Source organism: Canis lupus, chromosome 3, assembly GCF_048164855.1.
Source record: "Canis lupus baileyi chromosome 3, mCanLup2.hap1, whole genome shotgun sequence".
NCBI lineage: Eukaryota > Metazoa > Chordata > Mammalia > Carnivora > Canidae > Canis > Canis lupus.
The window spans coordinates 12,255,837-12,272,702 of NC_132840.1; the positions used below are offsets into that span (position 1 = coordinate 12,255,837).

Consider the following 16,866-nt stretch of genomic DNA (forward strand, 5'->3'; position numbering starts at 1 on the left):
GTTAGCAGGCAGGGCTGCGTGGTGGGTAAGACTGCTTTAGACTCAGACTGCTCACACTCAAAATTGCTGGCTTCACCACTTCCTGGGCCCGATTGGCAGGGTGGAGTTGGGGGAGCTGCTGGGCTTGGCACTGCCTTCCTCCCCACCAGAGCTTAGGACACAGCCGTTGCTTGCCAGTGCAGTTCTGACTCCCCCAGGGCAGTGAAAACAAGGCCTTGCCCCCAAGGGGGCCGTTTCAGCTAAGAAAGTAGTGGTGGCCTGCCAAGCACAGGGTCCTTCTGGCACCCTGGTGCCCACGTCCAGGGAATTCTGCTGTAGGATAGGGCAGAGGACGGTAGTGCACAAAATGCAGCTCCCCATATGGCAGCTGAGTGTCCTGCAGCTCCTGCTAGGGAAAGGGACTCACTATGGGCTGGGCACTCACCAGGGTAGGAGATAGGAGGCAGGGATGGGATGGCTTCCACTCGTTCCTCACAGCCTCCTGAGCTCCTACTTTGTTAAGACCGTGGGCTGTGCTTAGGTTTCTAGAGCTTCTCCAGCTTCTCAAGGAGAGAGCTATAATAGCATGCTGGAAGGAGCCAGGTAGGCCAGCAGGACGGGAAAATGAGGCACTTAGAGATAAGACAGTAAGTCCTGGTCACTGGCAGGAAGACACTGGGAATGTCTAGGAAGTTGTCAGAGAAGGAGGGAAGATGCTCTGGAAGCCGTAGGGTAGATCGCTAGCCTGACACTGCCGCACTGTGTTGTCTATGGCGGTAGCCGCTGTCATGGGGCTGCTGGGCATGTACAGTGTGGTTGGTCTGAACAGAGATGTGCTGTCAGGGTGAGGGGGTGAGGTGCATGCTGGATTTCAAAGACTTGGGACACAGAAAACACGAAGTATCCCATGAGTGATGTGTATATTGATTTTTATATTGTTTATGTGTTGAAATGATACCCTTTGAGTATGTGTTAAACTCATTAAAAGATATATCATTAAAATTTTACTTGTTACTCGTTAGTACAAAACTTGAAAGTGTAAAATTTCACATGTGGCTCACATTATAGATCTATTAGACAGTGAGCATAAGAGAGGAATCGATGAAGAGACTGGCTAGGAGCTTGTGTTTGCCACCCTGGACTTGTCTGTGCCTTAGTTTCCCTATCTGTCTTAGACTCCCAAAGAATCTAGATGTTTGGGTATTCTCAGAAGATCCCAGAACTCCCAGCCACATGACTCCTGGGGAAATCTCAGTGACAGCCCCAGCCAGAGGCTCAGGGCCACGGGTCCCGTCACTTGCACACTCAGTCCCCCCACCCCACCCCTGCCCACTACTAGAGGACAGAAGTGACATTCTCACCCCTGAAACGAGCACCATGGGAAATCATCAAACCATAGTAAATAGCGGTTCCATTGAGCAGTTACAGAGCTGAGAATGGGGCCCTTTAGGAATTCACATCAGATGAGCTTCAGAGAGGCTGCAGGCGAATTAGGGAAGCACAGGCATCGAGTTCCTGCTGCAAATGAATAATTGAGCAGCCTAGAAATACCACACAAGACCGTTTTGTACAGGCAGGCAGCTGAACTACCTGGCCTGGGTCCTCAGGAAAGGCAGCCCCTGAGCTGCACCTGTCAGGACACCTTTAGGCAAAATACGGTATGACTCGTCGCAGGAAGGGAGCCACTCCTTGACATCCTTAGGTTCTCTGCCCGTGCTGTCCCCATCCCTGAAAACTCCAGCCTTTTCACGGGAACCATGCTTTGGGCAGAAGGCTGTGTCACTGTCCCAGCAGCCCCTGACCCTCTGAGGGCTCCTCGGCAGGACTTCTCTCTGCCCAGGGATCACCGAGGCTTTGGGCCAGGGAACCTGAGCCCCACTGGAGCAAAGCACAGTCTCAACAAGCTCTGTTTCCCAGAGGCAGAGGCTGTGTTGCCTCTTCCCGGCTCAGACAAAACTGTTACAACTTCACAAGCAACTCTCAAGGCTTCTCAACCAAGCCAAACCCTGGTCCAAGTGGCCTGGAGTATGGCAAGATCTAAAGCCATGACCTCTGTTCTTACGCGAGAAAAGTTCTTCATCTGCCTGGTAAAAAACCTGTTGACTCTCAAGGGCTGTTTTTAGGACTTTCCCCTGGACTCGTTGGATGTGGTGGTTTTGTTTTATCAATGAAGGGTCTGGACTCAATGCTCTGAGAATGCTAAACAGCCTTTGAGGCTTGAGGTCTGCTGGGACCCAGCTTGGTGACATCAGAGAGGTTTTTTCCTGTCCAAGCCGGGCTAGTGCTGGGGAAGTGGGGTGGGCACACAGCAGACTGGCTCTCTCACCTCACCTGTGGTTGTCACAGCTCCAAGCCTTGGAAAGGGAGGAGGGAAATCAAGGAGTAAAACCAGCCCTCCGTGAGCCATACCAAGGGTGTATGCCACCTGCCCTTCCCAACCACTGCACCCACGACAGTGAAGCAGAGTGTGGTTCTGAGCACAGAGCCGGGGTGGTGCTGCAGCCTAGGGAGAGGGGTTCCAGTGCCTTCAACTCCTGTCTCCTCCCTGATCTTGCCCACAGCACTGAAAGGGCCCCAGTGACCCTCCACCTCGATGGGATTGTGCAGGTCCTGAACTGCCACCTCAGTGACATGGCCATCGGGATGATGACCAGGATTGCTGTCCTGAAGTGGCTCTACCATCTGTATATCAAGACTCCCCGGAAGGTGAGTCCCTGGGCCCATCTCACTCATACCCGCTTCCAAGCGAGGGGCTGCCTTGGGGTTCACTTCGGCTTTCAGGGGCTCCTTGGGGTTGGTAGGATTCTGGTCAGTGCAATTCTGGAAAGCCCTGGGGAAGCAGAGTGACAGATGCTGGAGGAGCCCCGGGAAGGCGTGGGGTGGTCCCTGCAGTGCTGTTATGACCCCGTCCGCGCTAAATCTAGTGGCGGAGCATGGGGAGCTCATGGGTGCCCCGGCTTCTCTGCCCTGCAGATGTTCCGGCACACGGACAGCCTCTTCCCCATCCTACTGCAGACGTTATCGGACGAATCTGATGAGGTAGGTCACATGTGCCCCCGTCCTTCCATGCATGGCTGCCCAGCCTCCCTTTCTGAGTGGCTGAGGGGTCTGGTAGATGAGAGGAGCTCGTTTTACTGTTCTCCTAAATCAGCACCCAGAAAATTGCTCTCATTCTACCTGGTAAGGTACGTCACTGACAGGGACAGCTGTGTTGTCATGCTCTGAGCTTTGGGAACAAGGACTTACTCTCCCAGCCCTTCTGAAGAACGGTGGGTCATCACGTGAGCAAGGACACCAGGCTCAGGGGGCATCAGGCTTATCTGTAGAAGGCAGGGAGCGTAGTGGTGGGCTGCTCAGCTGTGAGTGGGCACCCAAAAGCAAGGTCTGTCCCCACTTAACTGCCTGACCGTGAGTAAGTTGCTTCACAACCTTGCATGCTGGTTCCTTCTCTGCTCAGTAGCAGGAGCAGTAGCAGCACATGCACTGTGGGGATGAACAGACCCTCAGAAAATGCTGAGTGCCAGGCCACATGGTGCTGGCCTCTCCGGAGCTCTCATTCTGTTCATTTCCCCCAGACTCCATTCTGACCTCTGGTTTGAAATTGTCCCTTTAAGCTTGCTTTGTTGGGGTCACCAAGGGCAAAAGAGAGAGGCTAACCCAGAGAAAGGGAAGGAGAGCTGGGCCCTGCATTCTTCAGCCCTCTGGGGGAGGCCCCACCGGTCCCCACCCATTCTCTGCAGCGTTCCGTTCCATGCAATTAGGCTAAGGTAGTTCTTTTCAGGACTCCCTAGCCTCCCAGCCAAGGGACAAGATTTGTGGCTGGGTGTTGCCGTCGGCCACTGTAGCATCCCTTCTCTCCACCCATACCAGCTCCAGGCTGCCTTTTGGATGCTGGTGGGCTGTGCCTCTACTGACCCCTCTCCTTCCCTCCTCTGGGCTCTGGGCAGCTGTGGGCTCCAGGCAGAGTGGTGTGTGCCCTGTGAGGCAATGGGCACATGAATGCATAGATTCCCCCACATGGCCCATTGGGAACATGGGAGTGGACAGGAGCTGGCCTGGGGTGGGGGGGAACGGGACAAGAGAGGGATACTGGTTCCCAACTTCCTGTGCATGAGGCATATGAGGCACCTGAGGCTGGTACCAAACTATGTGAGGCCCAGGGTAGTCTTCCTGCAGCCTGAGTTTACATTCTGGAACCTGAGCTGAAAAGAGATTGCAGATGGGTAGGTGTCTACCTCTCCATCCTCTGAAGTACCCTGCATTTCCAGAAAAATCTAAAACAGATGGTCTGGGCATCTGCCCTTGACCTCTCCTGCCTGCCCTACTCGCATGCACGCGCACTCGCGTGTACATACAGCCTCCCTTCCCTTCCCCTCAGCACCTCACTGCAGTATGGGGCCCAGGAGGACACGGCCCGGTTCTGCCGGAGTTAGGGGTGACTCACTGCGTAGTCACAGCCCTCATTTCAGTACAGAAAGGAAAAGCAGAACTTCGCTGATTGGTTCCTTCCCTAGGACTTCACTGGAAGCAGCTGAGTTTTCAATCCTTTAAATTGAGTTGTTTAATCCCATCCAGCTCTCTTTGCTCGTGATGGGTTTCTGTGTGCGTGTGCATTTACAGGGAGCAGAAGGAGATGCAGTCCATTAAACAGCTCTGTTCAGGTTGGGGCTGTGGAAACTCGATTTGCTGAAGTGCCAAATGTTGTCGGAGCTTTGGGCACATCTTGCAGGTCCCTGCTGGGAAGGGATTGCAGCTGCTGTTGGAGACAGTCTCAGGGCAGGGCTGGAGGGGGGTTGTTACCCAACAGGAGCAGAGTCCCTGCTTTCCCTTCTCCAGGGGAGGGAGTTGGGGACCATGATAATCGTGGTGAGTCCTGATTCTGCTGCATTCTGGTCCTTCACCAGATCACATTCCTAAGTGTCCCCTGCCCAGTCTCTTTGGCAACCTTGAGGGCATAACTGTGTACTTGGCAGTGGAAATACAGCCATGAACAACACAAAGTCCCCCTTCTCCTGGAGCTTCCTTTCTAGACTATCTAGAAACCACTCTTTGGTGGGTTTTTCCAGTATTTCCAAACACAGCCCTGATCTCAATCAGAGCTCCTCAAGGTTAAGATCCTGAAAGCCCATTCAGTCAAATCAGACCACAGCCAGACTGGTGGGGAGAGGCCCCTTCCTCTTAACAGCTTATGGAACCTCCTTCACTAACAGAATTTAGCACAATGTTACATCCAGCCGAGGGGCCTTGAGGCTTAGGTTATCCCATTGTCTTGAATGATTCTTAGTAATGACTTGTGTGAAGTCATTCCTATGCCACGAACTATGCTAGACCTTTGATTGGTGGTATCTGGGGAACCCTTGACTGTTCTTGGGGAAGTACTGTTACTATTTCCATTTTACAGTTCCGAAGACTCAGACTGAGGGAGGTAAAGTACCACACAACAGCTAGGAAGTGGTAAGGCTTAACTCAAAACCAGATCTGTTTGACTGCAAAGCCCATCCTCTAACTTGCTTAACAATCGTGCCTGTGTTCCACCCAATGTTGGTCCCATCAGAACCAGATGGGAGGTAGGGAGCTTGTGTTTAGTTGTATCATCATCCCCATTTCTGGCTGCCTTCTCCTAATCCACAGGTTCTTAACAGTTGTCAATGTGATGTGAAGAGCAGTGTATATTCTGGTAAAATTTCAGATTTCAGCCCCTAGACCCTTTGTCCATCTTCTTATTGATTTGTTGAAGCTCTTTGTATATTGGGGACATTTCAGTTTGTCATCTATGTTGCAGTTTTTTTCCCCCAGGATAATTGTGATAAACTCATATGCTCCTTACCCTTGGTGAGGGCTCTTGGCCTCAGGAAACGGAGTGTACCCAGGTGTTAATGATGCAAGAGCTGGGCACAGGGAAGGGCAGAGCCTCAGAGACACTACCATGTTCCGTAGTCCCACTGGCACTTGGCCTTGCTGGGGCGTCTTGCCTGCCATTGTTGCTCAGTTCTATTCTAGTGGTGTGTGGTAGTCCACACCCTCTGGCATCCTCAGTTGTTTCTGCTTTTCCATCATTCAGGATAAGTGGCTGTTTCCTCAGTTTTGCCTCCTCCTCGCACACTTTATATGAAAATCCCTTTTGTCAGAAAGAATCTGCAGGTGTCAAATTAAAATTCTTGGCACCAGAGAAGAAATCCTCCCATTAGCCAGAGATCCAATTACATGTTTTTAAGTGAAAATGCAATCCTGATTTCAATAGTGTGGAATGTAGGGTGCTTGCTCAGAGCTTCCTGTTGGACCCTGGTAGGGTGGTAGGCCTGCTTCTTCCCCTGCCCAGAAGATGCCAGTTGTTGGCTGCCTCTTAAGCCCGCAGCTGCCTGAGTGAGCTCCGCCCATGAGCACCAGGGGATGGCTCCTCTCAGTGTCCCTGAAAGTGTGGTTCCTGATTCCCCGATTCCCTACCTGATTACCCACCCCAAGCACCACTGCCTCCCAGCCTGCATTCAGAATCCACGGGGTATAAAAGTGTCCAAACCCATAGAACGTACAGCACCGGGAGTGAGCCCTCAAGTAAACTGTGGACTTTGGGGGACAATGATGTATCAGTGAAGGTTCACTGATTATAACACCACTGTGGTGGGGAATGTTATGGAGAAAACCATGCGGGGGTGAGGGCAGGGGTATGTGGGAAATCTCTGTACCTTCTGCTCAATCCTACTGTGGACCTAAAATTTCTCTAAAAAATAAAGTCCACTTAAAACGGGGACACCTGGGTGGCTCAGTGGTTGGGCGGCTGCCTTCTGGTCAGGTCGTGATCCCGGAATGTGGGATCAAGTCCTGCATCGGGCTCCTGTGAAGAGCCTGCCTCGCCTTTTGCCTATGTCTCAGCCTCCCTCCCTCTCTCTCTCTCTCTCTCTCTCTCTGATGAATAAATAAATATTTAAAAACAAAACAAAAATGCAAAACTTTAAAAAAGAAATCTGTCTTAGAAGAGAGCTAGAAGGATGTCTGGTGGCCCTGAGAGAACGTAGCACCCCAGACAATTGGCCGCTAGAAACCGCTCTTGACTTCCAGCTCTCACCCTCTTCACCAGAGACCTTGGGCAAGGAGTCTAACCTCATTGGCCTGTGAAATGGGGCTGGTGATGCCCACACTTGCCTCATAGGCCCTTGTTAGAGGAGACCAAGCTCCTGACCAGATCCTCGCCCATCATAACGCCCTCATTATGAGTGCTTCAGTGGGAAACTGGCATCTTGCTGCCTTGAACTCTTCCCCCCAGACACAGAGCTTGTCCCTGTTTCTGTAAGTCATTTTGTAAAGCTTTCAGGTCTTTTTTGTAGGTCTTACTCATTATAAAGTTTATTTGCGGTATTTTAAATTTTGTTGTGATACCGAGTGGCATCCCTTTGCGGCAATAGTTTCTCCCCAGATGGCAGTGCAGCTTGATGGTTTAAGAGCATGGGCTTTGGAATCAGGCAGTCCAAGACTCTGGTCCTGGCTGCCCACGTAATAGTTACCAAACCTTGAGCTTGAGCCGGTGAGTTGGTCTCTCGAGCCCCAGTTTGCTTATTCGAAAATCAAGAATAGTGGTAGAAGCACCCTCTCAGGTCTGGGTTCCCAGGTGAGGATTAAAAAAGGTCAGGGATGTAGAATATACGATGCATGTGAACATGCAGTAATTTCTAGCTTCTCTGATGCTGGTACTCCTTTCTGTCAAAATGGCAAGGATGCACATGGAAACCAGGAAGACAGGCTCTGTTTTTTTCCCCACATCCTTCCTGCCCCAGCTGTTGCAGCAGAAGCTGGTCTCTGCCCTCTGTGTCCCTGCCTGTCGTAGGACCTGCAGGCCCCGTGCAGGTGGCTAGGTGGACAGACTTCTTTTGAGGGGCTCGTTGTCCATCTCCAGGCCATAGAAAAACCAAGGAGAAGGCAATGGGCCGCAGGCCCAGCACCGGTCACTGAACCTCCTCCGCGCCCATGCCCCAAGTCAGTGGGCTGTGTTCCCAGCATCACAGGGGGAAGGGAGGAGCTGGTGGCCCTGGCTCCAGGGAAGAGGAGGAACAGCAGAGGGCCTGCTCAGGCAAAAGCAGACCTCGGGGTCCGCGGAGATCCAGAAGGGCACACCCACTGGGGCCTCTGGAGGCACCTGCCCCGGGGTCTTCTCACCTCTTGGAGCCGAGGTGTCCTTGACACTTGAGAGCAGACGTTCTCACCGCGGGAGAGAGGCCCGCTTCCCCTCCGCTAGCCTCACGGTAGCCGCGAAGAGACATTGCTGAGCGGACTTCATGGCTCAAGTGGCTGACGTCCAAGCAGGAAAAGAGAACGAGAACCGCCGTCTGTCCGAAGCGCGGTGGGCGGGACTGAGGGGCGTCGCTGGCAGCAGGGGCAGTTTCCAGTGCGGGGGGCCATGCGGGGCTAGCAGACTGGCTGCGAGGGGGGGCCCTCGGAGGGACTCCCAGGACCCCGCGAGGTCCCCGTCCTCGGCCCCACCACGCGGCTCGGGAGTGGCCAGACCCCGCGACTGGCTTTGGGGAGGCGGGAGAGGATTTCATGTTTCCATGATCCGAGTCCCGAGGGAAATGGGGCGGTTCTCCAGGCTGCACAGGGAGAGCTCACCGGGGCCGAGCCGCACGCCCGACAGGAGACCGGTCACTGCTGGCGGAAGAGTTGAACCGTTGAAACGCCAGGCTGTTGGCGCTGCCGCCCCTGACTGGCAAGCAGAGGCTGCCCTTGGCTTCCTCGATCCCGGGAGTGGCAGCCCCGTTGTCGCATCCTGTCCCTTCTTCCCACGCCGTACCTGTGAGTGTTCCCTCTGCCTTGCTTTTCCCAAGGACTCTTGTCACTTTGGTCTGGTGGGTCGGCCACCTGGGCCCAGGAGCTCATCTCCACTCTAAAAAGGTTTAGTTAGTGATGATAGGGCCTCCAGCGTGGGGGTCTCAACCAGAGGTGAGCATCCCCATGGGTTCTTCTTCTTATGGTCCCGGGTGACCGGGACTGCATGGGACCATGCAGGGACAGGGTTGGGGGGGTAGCAGCTGGTGAAATCTGTCATCGCTCCGTGTCTGCCCCAGAAATGGTGGCTTCCACTTCAGTAGAGCCCCTTCGTTTGAGGGCAGCTCAAGGAGCCGACTGCCCGTCCAGCACCCCTGCTGCTGGCTACCTTTGGAATTCACAGCAGATGCTGGGCTCAGACCCCTGCATCTGTGGGAGGAGGCTGGGAGCAGGAAAGGGCAGAAGGCAAAGTTTATGGGGGCAGACCCCCTATTCAGAGTGTATTGTTTCTATTCTGACCACGCCGCCTGGCACTTTTGGACTAGTTTTCATTATCCCCGGTTTGACGTAAAAGGACATCCAAGTGTGAGGAGGATAACTTGCCCAAACTCATTCCACCAGGAGCCAGAAGATGGATCTCTCTGATTCTAGAACATCTAAAAGCACACAAGAGCTGATCTTACTGCAGAGCAGGAGTCCAGGCAGGGTGGAGGCACAGCTTCCTTCAGGCCAGCCCCAACTCCCCTCTTCAGTTCTGAGCATTGAACCTTGACCTGCCCCGTTGGGCTCCTCACCCTCCCAGGGTGCATGCGGAAGGAATGGTGCTGGCAGCTGGGTGGGTGAGGAGCGGTGTGGGAAGTGGCCTGGAGAGGATCAGCAAGGGCAGGCCTCTGCCCTGCGCTGCCCCCGCTCTCCATGGGACTCGGCAAGTCCCCGGCATCTCCACGCCTCCATCAAGTGCAGTTGGCCTGGTCTGTGTTCGTCCCATCCAGCTCTGACTTTGTGTGGTCCTGACCCCACTCCCTGGAATACTAATGTGGCCTGCTCAGAGTGGACCGTCTCCCATAAGAATGGGTTTTGCTCCTCCTGAGATCCCTGCTTCAGTTTTTCTTTCACTCCAGTTTTCATTCCATCCACTCTCCAAAACAAACAAAAACAACTCCTCCACCCCCGCCTCGGTCCCCGAGATTGCTTTACAATCAGGTCACGCCATCGGGTCAGATACCAGCCAGAAAAACCAAGGGGCAGGATACTGAGAGCCGAGAACTTGGGTCCTCTTGCCAAGATTCCCCCCGGCCTTGGGGCATGAGTGGGGTTCCAGCATGGACAGCCCAAACAGGAAAGGTGTGGGCCCTTCCTTGCCTACCGTAGCTGTCCCCCCTCGCCACAGCCATGCAAAAGACACAGGGCACTCTTCCACATGGCTTTCCCTGTAGCTGACACTGCGACTTCCTTTGAGGGCTTCTGAAAGAGTGAGAGGAGGGAGGAACTGGCAGGGAGAAGGCCAGCGGGGGTTCGGCTCACAGTCCCCAGGGATAGCCAACCAGGACCCACAGCCCAGCGGAGGCACCAGCAGTCACTACTAGGGGTCTCAGAAAGACTTGGTCTTTGGAAAGGAGTCCTGGTAGCAGATCATTACTAGGGAGGAGAGAGGACTGCCTTGGTGACGGCTCCAGAATTGCACCTGGTGAGAAGGCTGCAGGTAAAAGGGGACCCAAGTAACCACAGCTGGCCCGGCAGCATTCGGCTCTGGGGAAGGCAGGTCTATGTGCCCAGAGGGTCTTTAGCTTTTCTTTCTGTGTGGACTTCTTCCCCTGATGTGCAAGTGAGAACCCAAAGCTGGCACAGTAACTGGTGGACATGGAGGAGGGCAGGCAGGGGGGCCTACTGCGTGGTGCCCACGGGCTCCCAAGGAAGACAGAGATGGGCTGGGAAGGGAAGAATAAGGGGGCAAGCTGGCTTCCCCGATGGAGGGCCCAGCATCGCAGGAAGGATTCCACAAAGAGAAGCCAAGTTGGGGACTGCCTTCCCCCGGGGACAGGGCAGGATGCTCTTACAAAGCCAAGCTGCAGGGCTGAGTGGCCTGCAGGGCTGAGCACGCTACCTGGCCCTGGGCCTGACTGCCTGCCACCAGCCCATCTCCCCTTGAGCTTAGGAAGTGATAGATAACCTTACCTAGAAAGGCCCAAGTCCAGTAACCCAGACATCAGCCCCACAGTGGAGCCATCCAAACAAGAGCTGCTATCAGAATCCTCTGGAGCTTTTTAAAACCCAGCTGCTTAGGCCTCAGCCCAGACCTCCTGAATTGTTCTCTGAGGTCGGGCGTCGTTGCCTGGGTTCTGGTATTTTCCATTCGCTTGCTGCCTGCCAGACCCTGTGCTGGACATCATCGAGTGTGCATGACCTTAGCACATCTCCACAGCAACCCTTCCAGAGTAGCTTCTGTTGTGTCCCCTACTTCACCGAAGCAGAAACCAAGACTCAGAGAAGTGAAGTAATTTGGTCAAGGCCTCCGTTTAGATGCCCCATGAAACCTTGTCTGTCACACACCGCCCCCTCCTCCTGCATATCAGAGAGGTCCCCATCTGTGTATCACAGCATCCTGTGCACTCGGACCCTCCATAGCCCTTGTCACAGTTTGGGAAGACAGAGGTTGTGTACAGCATGTAGTATGTGCTCAGAAACATTTTCGGAGAAAGTGAATAGGAGGGGCAGTGGATGGTGAGCCAAACCCCCCTGGCCTCCCCTACCCTGCTGGGCCCTGGCCCTGCCAGAGAAGACCTGCCTCCTCAGGGCAGGGTGTGTGTAGCTGGCAAGTTCTCTGGCATGAAGCAGAGGCCTGGAGGAGGGCAGGAGACAAGGAGCCCTGCGCTGCTCCCCCGGTTGCCATGGACCGGTGCCCGGAGACAGCTGGCCCCTCGGCTCATCACCTGGTAACCGAGCACTAACGGTGTGTGTGTGCTGCTCCCGTGCTGCCTGGAGCACAGTGGGCCCTTCCCCAGCCTCTGGCTCGCTCTCGGAGAATGTGTAACACTGAGAGATGCACATACTACCCCCACCACCACCCACACCAGACGGGCCTGGCAGGAAGCAAGTGAGCAATGGCTGGCCTCACCAGGAGGGAGACCCAGGGGTGAGGGGGTACACTGGGGGGACTTGAGAACTGGCTTCCAACTTGTCTTACCCAGGCTGGCCTTTCTCCTCTCTTCTCCCTTTCGAGGAATGGAGTTAGAGGGGTGTAGGCAGCCAGTACTTACACTGCGCAGTCACTGTTAGTGGGACTTAACAGTAGGCACCAAGTGCTGGCGTTTTGCATATAGGCACTGAGAGAAGAATTTCAGAGTATATAAAATGAAAGGAAGGAAAGAAGAAAAGAAAGTAGTCTTGATTCCTATGAGCATGTGTTCAAAGTTAGGCAAAAAAAAAAAAAAAAAAGCGATAATCCTCCTTTTTTTTAAGTTGCTTTACTAAGACCTAAAAGGTGTTTCATCAGAGTGGTTTTCTCAATGGGAAATCAAATAGATCCAAGCCTAAGCACTCCTCTCCTGCCCCCAAATCTAAATTTTTGGCAGTGATTTCCTGGATTTCCCTGAAGGCAGGGCTGAGGGAACCGCCCCCAGGAGGTACTGGGCGTGGCCTGCTCTGACCCCGTTGTAGCCCAAAGCTTTTCTGGAAGACCACCCATTTCTTGGGCCTGGCCAGGGCCCGATTGCTGCCTTCTGTGGCTCAGGTTTACTCTGTGTCGAGGACGGGAGCTTCCAGCCCTGGCGCTGGCTGCTGCTGGTGGGTGCCTTCTTCCAGAGTTCCATCGGTTGACTGCTCTGGGGCCGTGGGAGGTCTTGTGACCTTCCTTGGCACCCCCAAGGGGATTCTCCCTGGGGATGGCAACCAGGCTTCCTAGGATCAGTTCCTTGGCTGACTCCACAAGCCACAGGAGCCATTCTGTATGTGGTCAGGTCTTAAGAGGCCTGACCTACTGGGCCTGTACCCCTTGTGAAGGAAATGGACAGGCTTCTGTGTGGCAGCCGGAAGCAAAGGGCCCCAAGACTTGTGGATGCCCATCCTCCATGCCTCCACACTTAATTTCAGCTCCACTTCCCAAGAACAAGGAGCAGCCCGACCTGACCCAGATCTCACGCGCAGCCCTGTGGCCCCATTGCTCTGGGCAGAGGCCTCAGATAGCCTTGGCAGTGGTCAGGCCAGACCTTAGCCCCCAGGGCCTTTAGCCTGAGTTCACCTCTCCTGCCAACACCTAGCTGTGTCCCTTGGAAACACTCTTGGGGCTTCCTCCTGGCTGGGACTAGACGGGGCCTGGTTTGGGGATTTCCTCCCCTCCTTGCAGGGCTGGAAGACTGAGCCAGTTGACATCTGGGGCCTAATCAGCTGACCAGGGGCAGAGCCAAATTTGTGACAAAAGTTTCTTAGAGATAAGTGGGTAGAGTGAAGTCAGAGGCCTCTCCATCCATCCCCTTGGCAGAAGCTATTCAGACCCATCCACAGTTTCCATTTCCTGCCTGGCGCTGCTGGTCAGCAAGTATTCATTCAGCATCTGCTCAGTGCTTCGTCCTGGGACTTCAGAGTCAGGAGCCTCAGCAGGAGGCCGGGACAGACCTCCGGCCCAGGGAATGGGCTTCCAGCCGTTCCCAGTGTGGGGAAAGAGCAGCCAGGGAGAGTGAAGGAAGGGAGCTTCCCACGATGAGCAATTTTCCAGGGCCGCTCTGTGGACAAGGTGTTAGGAGGGCCTGGCCAGCCTAGTAAAATAAGAAACTGGCACCGTCCTAGAGATCCAGTCCTCGGCCTGCTGGAGTACAGTGAGTAGGGTGACAGCCTGCAGGTGGGGACTGCCCTCCCACGCTCAGATAGGCCCTTTGCTGGTGTCAGGTCACCTTCTGGAAGGAAGGGCTTTCTCAGGACTCTTTGGCCTCCTTGACCTTGCTCGGCCTGCCACAGGGGGTGTGCCGGCCTCACCCTCCCCCCAGGCCTTCCTCTCAGAGTTGCTTTGTCAGATGTTTTCTGCACCCAGTTGTCACCGACCCACAATAGCCAGCTCCAGCTCACCCCACCCCAGGACCAGGGACCAGCTGATGTGCCTTCCCCATCATCACTTCTCTCCTGCCGCTTCCCCCCCCACCGCCAGCCTGTTGCCATGGCAACTGCAGGCACTCCTGCCCCTGCAGAATATTGCTTTCTTGTAACCTTCTTCCTCCCCCTCCCCTCTCTTTCTCTCACACAAAAAGAAAGCACAAGTGTTTTATATTCATTTTGCAAAAAGCTGTGTAGCGCATACTAATTGATGCAGCTTCCTCCTGCTTTCTTTGAGCCTTGCCTCGTTCTCAGAGCCAGGATTATAGGCCAGTGTAGGTTTGGGCCAGCCCGCTCCTTGGAAGGGGACTAACTGTGTTTCTAGAGGCCGAGCAGGGGGCCTTTCGTCCAAGCCTGGAGCAGGTGCCCTACAAGCAAGGCTGCTGAGGTTGCTGTGTCCTTGTCCCAAGCTTCTTGTCCACAGACCCCAGGGGTCTCCAGGAAGGGCACAGCACCAGACCCCTGGCCTGGCACAGAGATGCAAAGCCAGGTTCAGCAGGGGGGTGGCGCACAGCTCCCCTGTGTTGCCCTGTCCCAGACCCACTCCCACCTTAACATCGCCTCCTTGGTCCCTGGGCCACACCTCACTCCCTGAGCAGAGGCCAAGTCCTGGCCTGGGCCTGTGTCAGGAGCGTTGCTCCATGGCCTCAAGTCCAGCCTCTGGGCTCAGTGGGATTTGCTGTCAGCGAAGAGAGAACCAGCATCTGGATTGGATGGGCACAGGAGCCCTGGAACGGCTCCCCACAAATTCCTCACTCTTTTCAAGCCACACCTTGCTCTCCATTTTGGCAGCCCCTTCCTCTCCTCATATCTCAGAGGCTGAAGGAGATGGCGCTACTATTCTCAGACTCCCATTTCAAAGAACCAGGAGGGTGCCCGCCCTGTGTGTGTGTGCATGTCTGTGTGTGTGTGCGCGCTCGCACACGCGCGTGCATGCACAGGCCCACAAGTACCCGTAGTGTTGCCCCAAGCAGGGCTGTCAGGTTTTTTTTTTTTTTTTACCAGTCCCCAGGCACCAGAAACAAATCTTTTGATACGTAAGCACAAGAGGAGTGGCTGGAATTATTGAAGGAACCTGTAGACAACATTTCTAGCTTTAATTGTGCAATTGAAGTATAATTTGCATTCATTTGCCGTTTGGTGTTAAACTTTCCAAAATAAGGAAATTCAAAACATAAAATATGCAGTTTTGCTGGCTGCTGCTCTCCAGTGGGGCAGGAGGAGGAGGTGGTACCAAGATGTCCATGCAGATTCTCTATGGTAGGGAAATGAAATCTGAAGCCCTCCGCGTATGCATTGGTGTTGCTGCCCAGTCCCTGAGCCAGGGCCACTGACCAGACTCCGCTGTGGTGCCAACAATCTCGTAACCGAAGGGGAACGTAGGGATATCCTCTGTAATTTTCAGGACAGCCTTCCAAGGGTGAATCTCTGTTGGCAGATGTGAGGAAACAGACTCCCCATCATTTGTAAAGCTTTTTTTTTTTTTTAAAGATTTTATTTATTGATATGAGAGAGAAAGAGAGAGGCAGGCTCCCTGCAGGGAGCCCAATGTGGGACTCGATCCTGGATCCCCGGGATCATGCCCTGGGCCGAAGGTGGCACTCAACCGCTGAGCCACCCAGGCGTCCCCCCATCATCTGTAAAACCAAGTTTAAACCTCTTTGTCTGGGTCCTGCCCCTGCCTCTGACTTCTGCCTGGTTTCTGGCCATGGCCCCCTGGTAAATAACAAAACTTCAACGGAGTAAATTTAAAGATCAAATTGGCTTTATTCCACAATTCTCGAAACAAGCAGCATCCCCATGTAGCCTAGGAGGAAGCTGTAGGAGAAGAAAGGTTTTTAAAGGCAGGAAGCGGGCAGAGAGAGAGAAGTACTAGCAAAGAATGCATTGTTCTGGGCAAAGTCCCCTTCCTAAGAGGACAGAAAGCAGTCTGCCAGGAGGATTATCTCACCAGAGTTGACCAGGTAATTCCATGTTGACTGGCCAAAGGCTATGTTCCTTTAAAAGTTAAAGGTTGAAACTGCAATTAAGTTAGGTATTAAGTCTTGGTTTGTTGTCATGGGATATAGCGCAAGTGACTCCATTTTTAGCCTGCTATCTCCTATTTAACGCCCAACCCAGTCCCGTGCCCCACTCCAGAGCTAGATTGAAGCTTAGGTTCCTGGAATGTGTCACATGATTCTGCCTCTGTGTCCATGAAAGGTTTATGCTAGGTAAGAGAATGCAAGCCTTCCTCTACCCCCGGGCCCCTGGCAAACTGCTGCTCAGGTACTTCTGAAGCCTCCGGATCCCACAGGCCAAGTTGCTGGCTCCAGTTGCAGATGCACTGCATCCTGAGTGTTTGTTTACCGCCTCTCTCCCCAAGGTCACTGTCAGGAGAGGCAGGGCCATCCTGTTTGGCTTCACATCTCCAGTCAACACAGGTGCTGGCCCACAGTGGGTAGGTATCAGTAGATGCTGAGGGAGGGGCTGGAGGGGCAAAGTTAACTGACTGGACGTCAGGATTGTCTGACCACGAAGCCCAGTGTCACTTACAGGGCTCTGGTTTGGGGGCCAGAGCTGAGTTTGAAGTGGACTCCTTGATCCTTTGAGCAGGTCACTCTGCAATGGGGAGAGTGACAGCAGATGAAGGCATTAATTCTAGCCGGGAGTGAGGAGAGCTTCCTTCTCGGCTCTCCCTGTCCCTTGCAGCCTGGCCTCGGGGCTACTCTGAGGGTTGGAGCATCTCACAGGCCAGGCCTCAGGTGCTGGTAGTTCTTTCGGAGCATCTTTTATGTTAGGGAAGGAACTACCCGCCAGAAGCCTGGTATGGGCCACGTTGGCCTTCATGGGGTTGGGATGTGGCAGAGTGCTAAGCTGGCCCCAGCCGTTCTGCATTTTTCTCTTCGGCCACATTTGACCTCCAGGATTTGCTGCCTAGAAGACATGTGCCTCCGCCCACCTGCACAGCCAGCCCTGGGAGAGTAGCCTGCAGCTCAGGGCTGCAGCAGGGTGCAGATGCCAGGAGATGTAGGGACACAAGTGGCCTCCCTGAGTGCTCTCAGCCCTCCT

The 16,866-nt window shown here is 54.2% G+C and overlaps 1 protein-coding gene across 1 annotated transcript in view; it reads left to right on the forward strand.

Annotated features, from left to right (window-relative positions):
* Window positions 1-16,866, forward strand: part of VAC14 (VAC14 component of PIKFYVE complex) — a 100,974-nt gene that overhangs the window by 28,428 nt on the left and 55,680 nt on the right. The window contains exons 11-12 of the mRNA XM_072818087.1: window positions 2,541-2,685; window positions 2,953-3,018. Coding sequence (XP_072674188.1) covers window positions 2,541-2,685; window positions 2,953-3,018 — 211 coding nt within the window. The remainder of the gene's footprint in view (window positions 1-2,540; window positions 2,686-2,952; window positions 3,019-16,866) is intronic.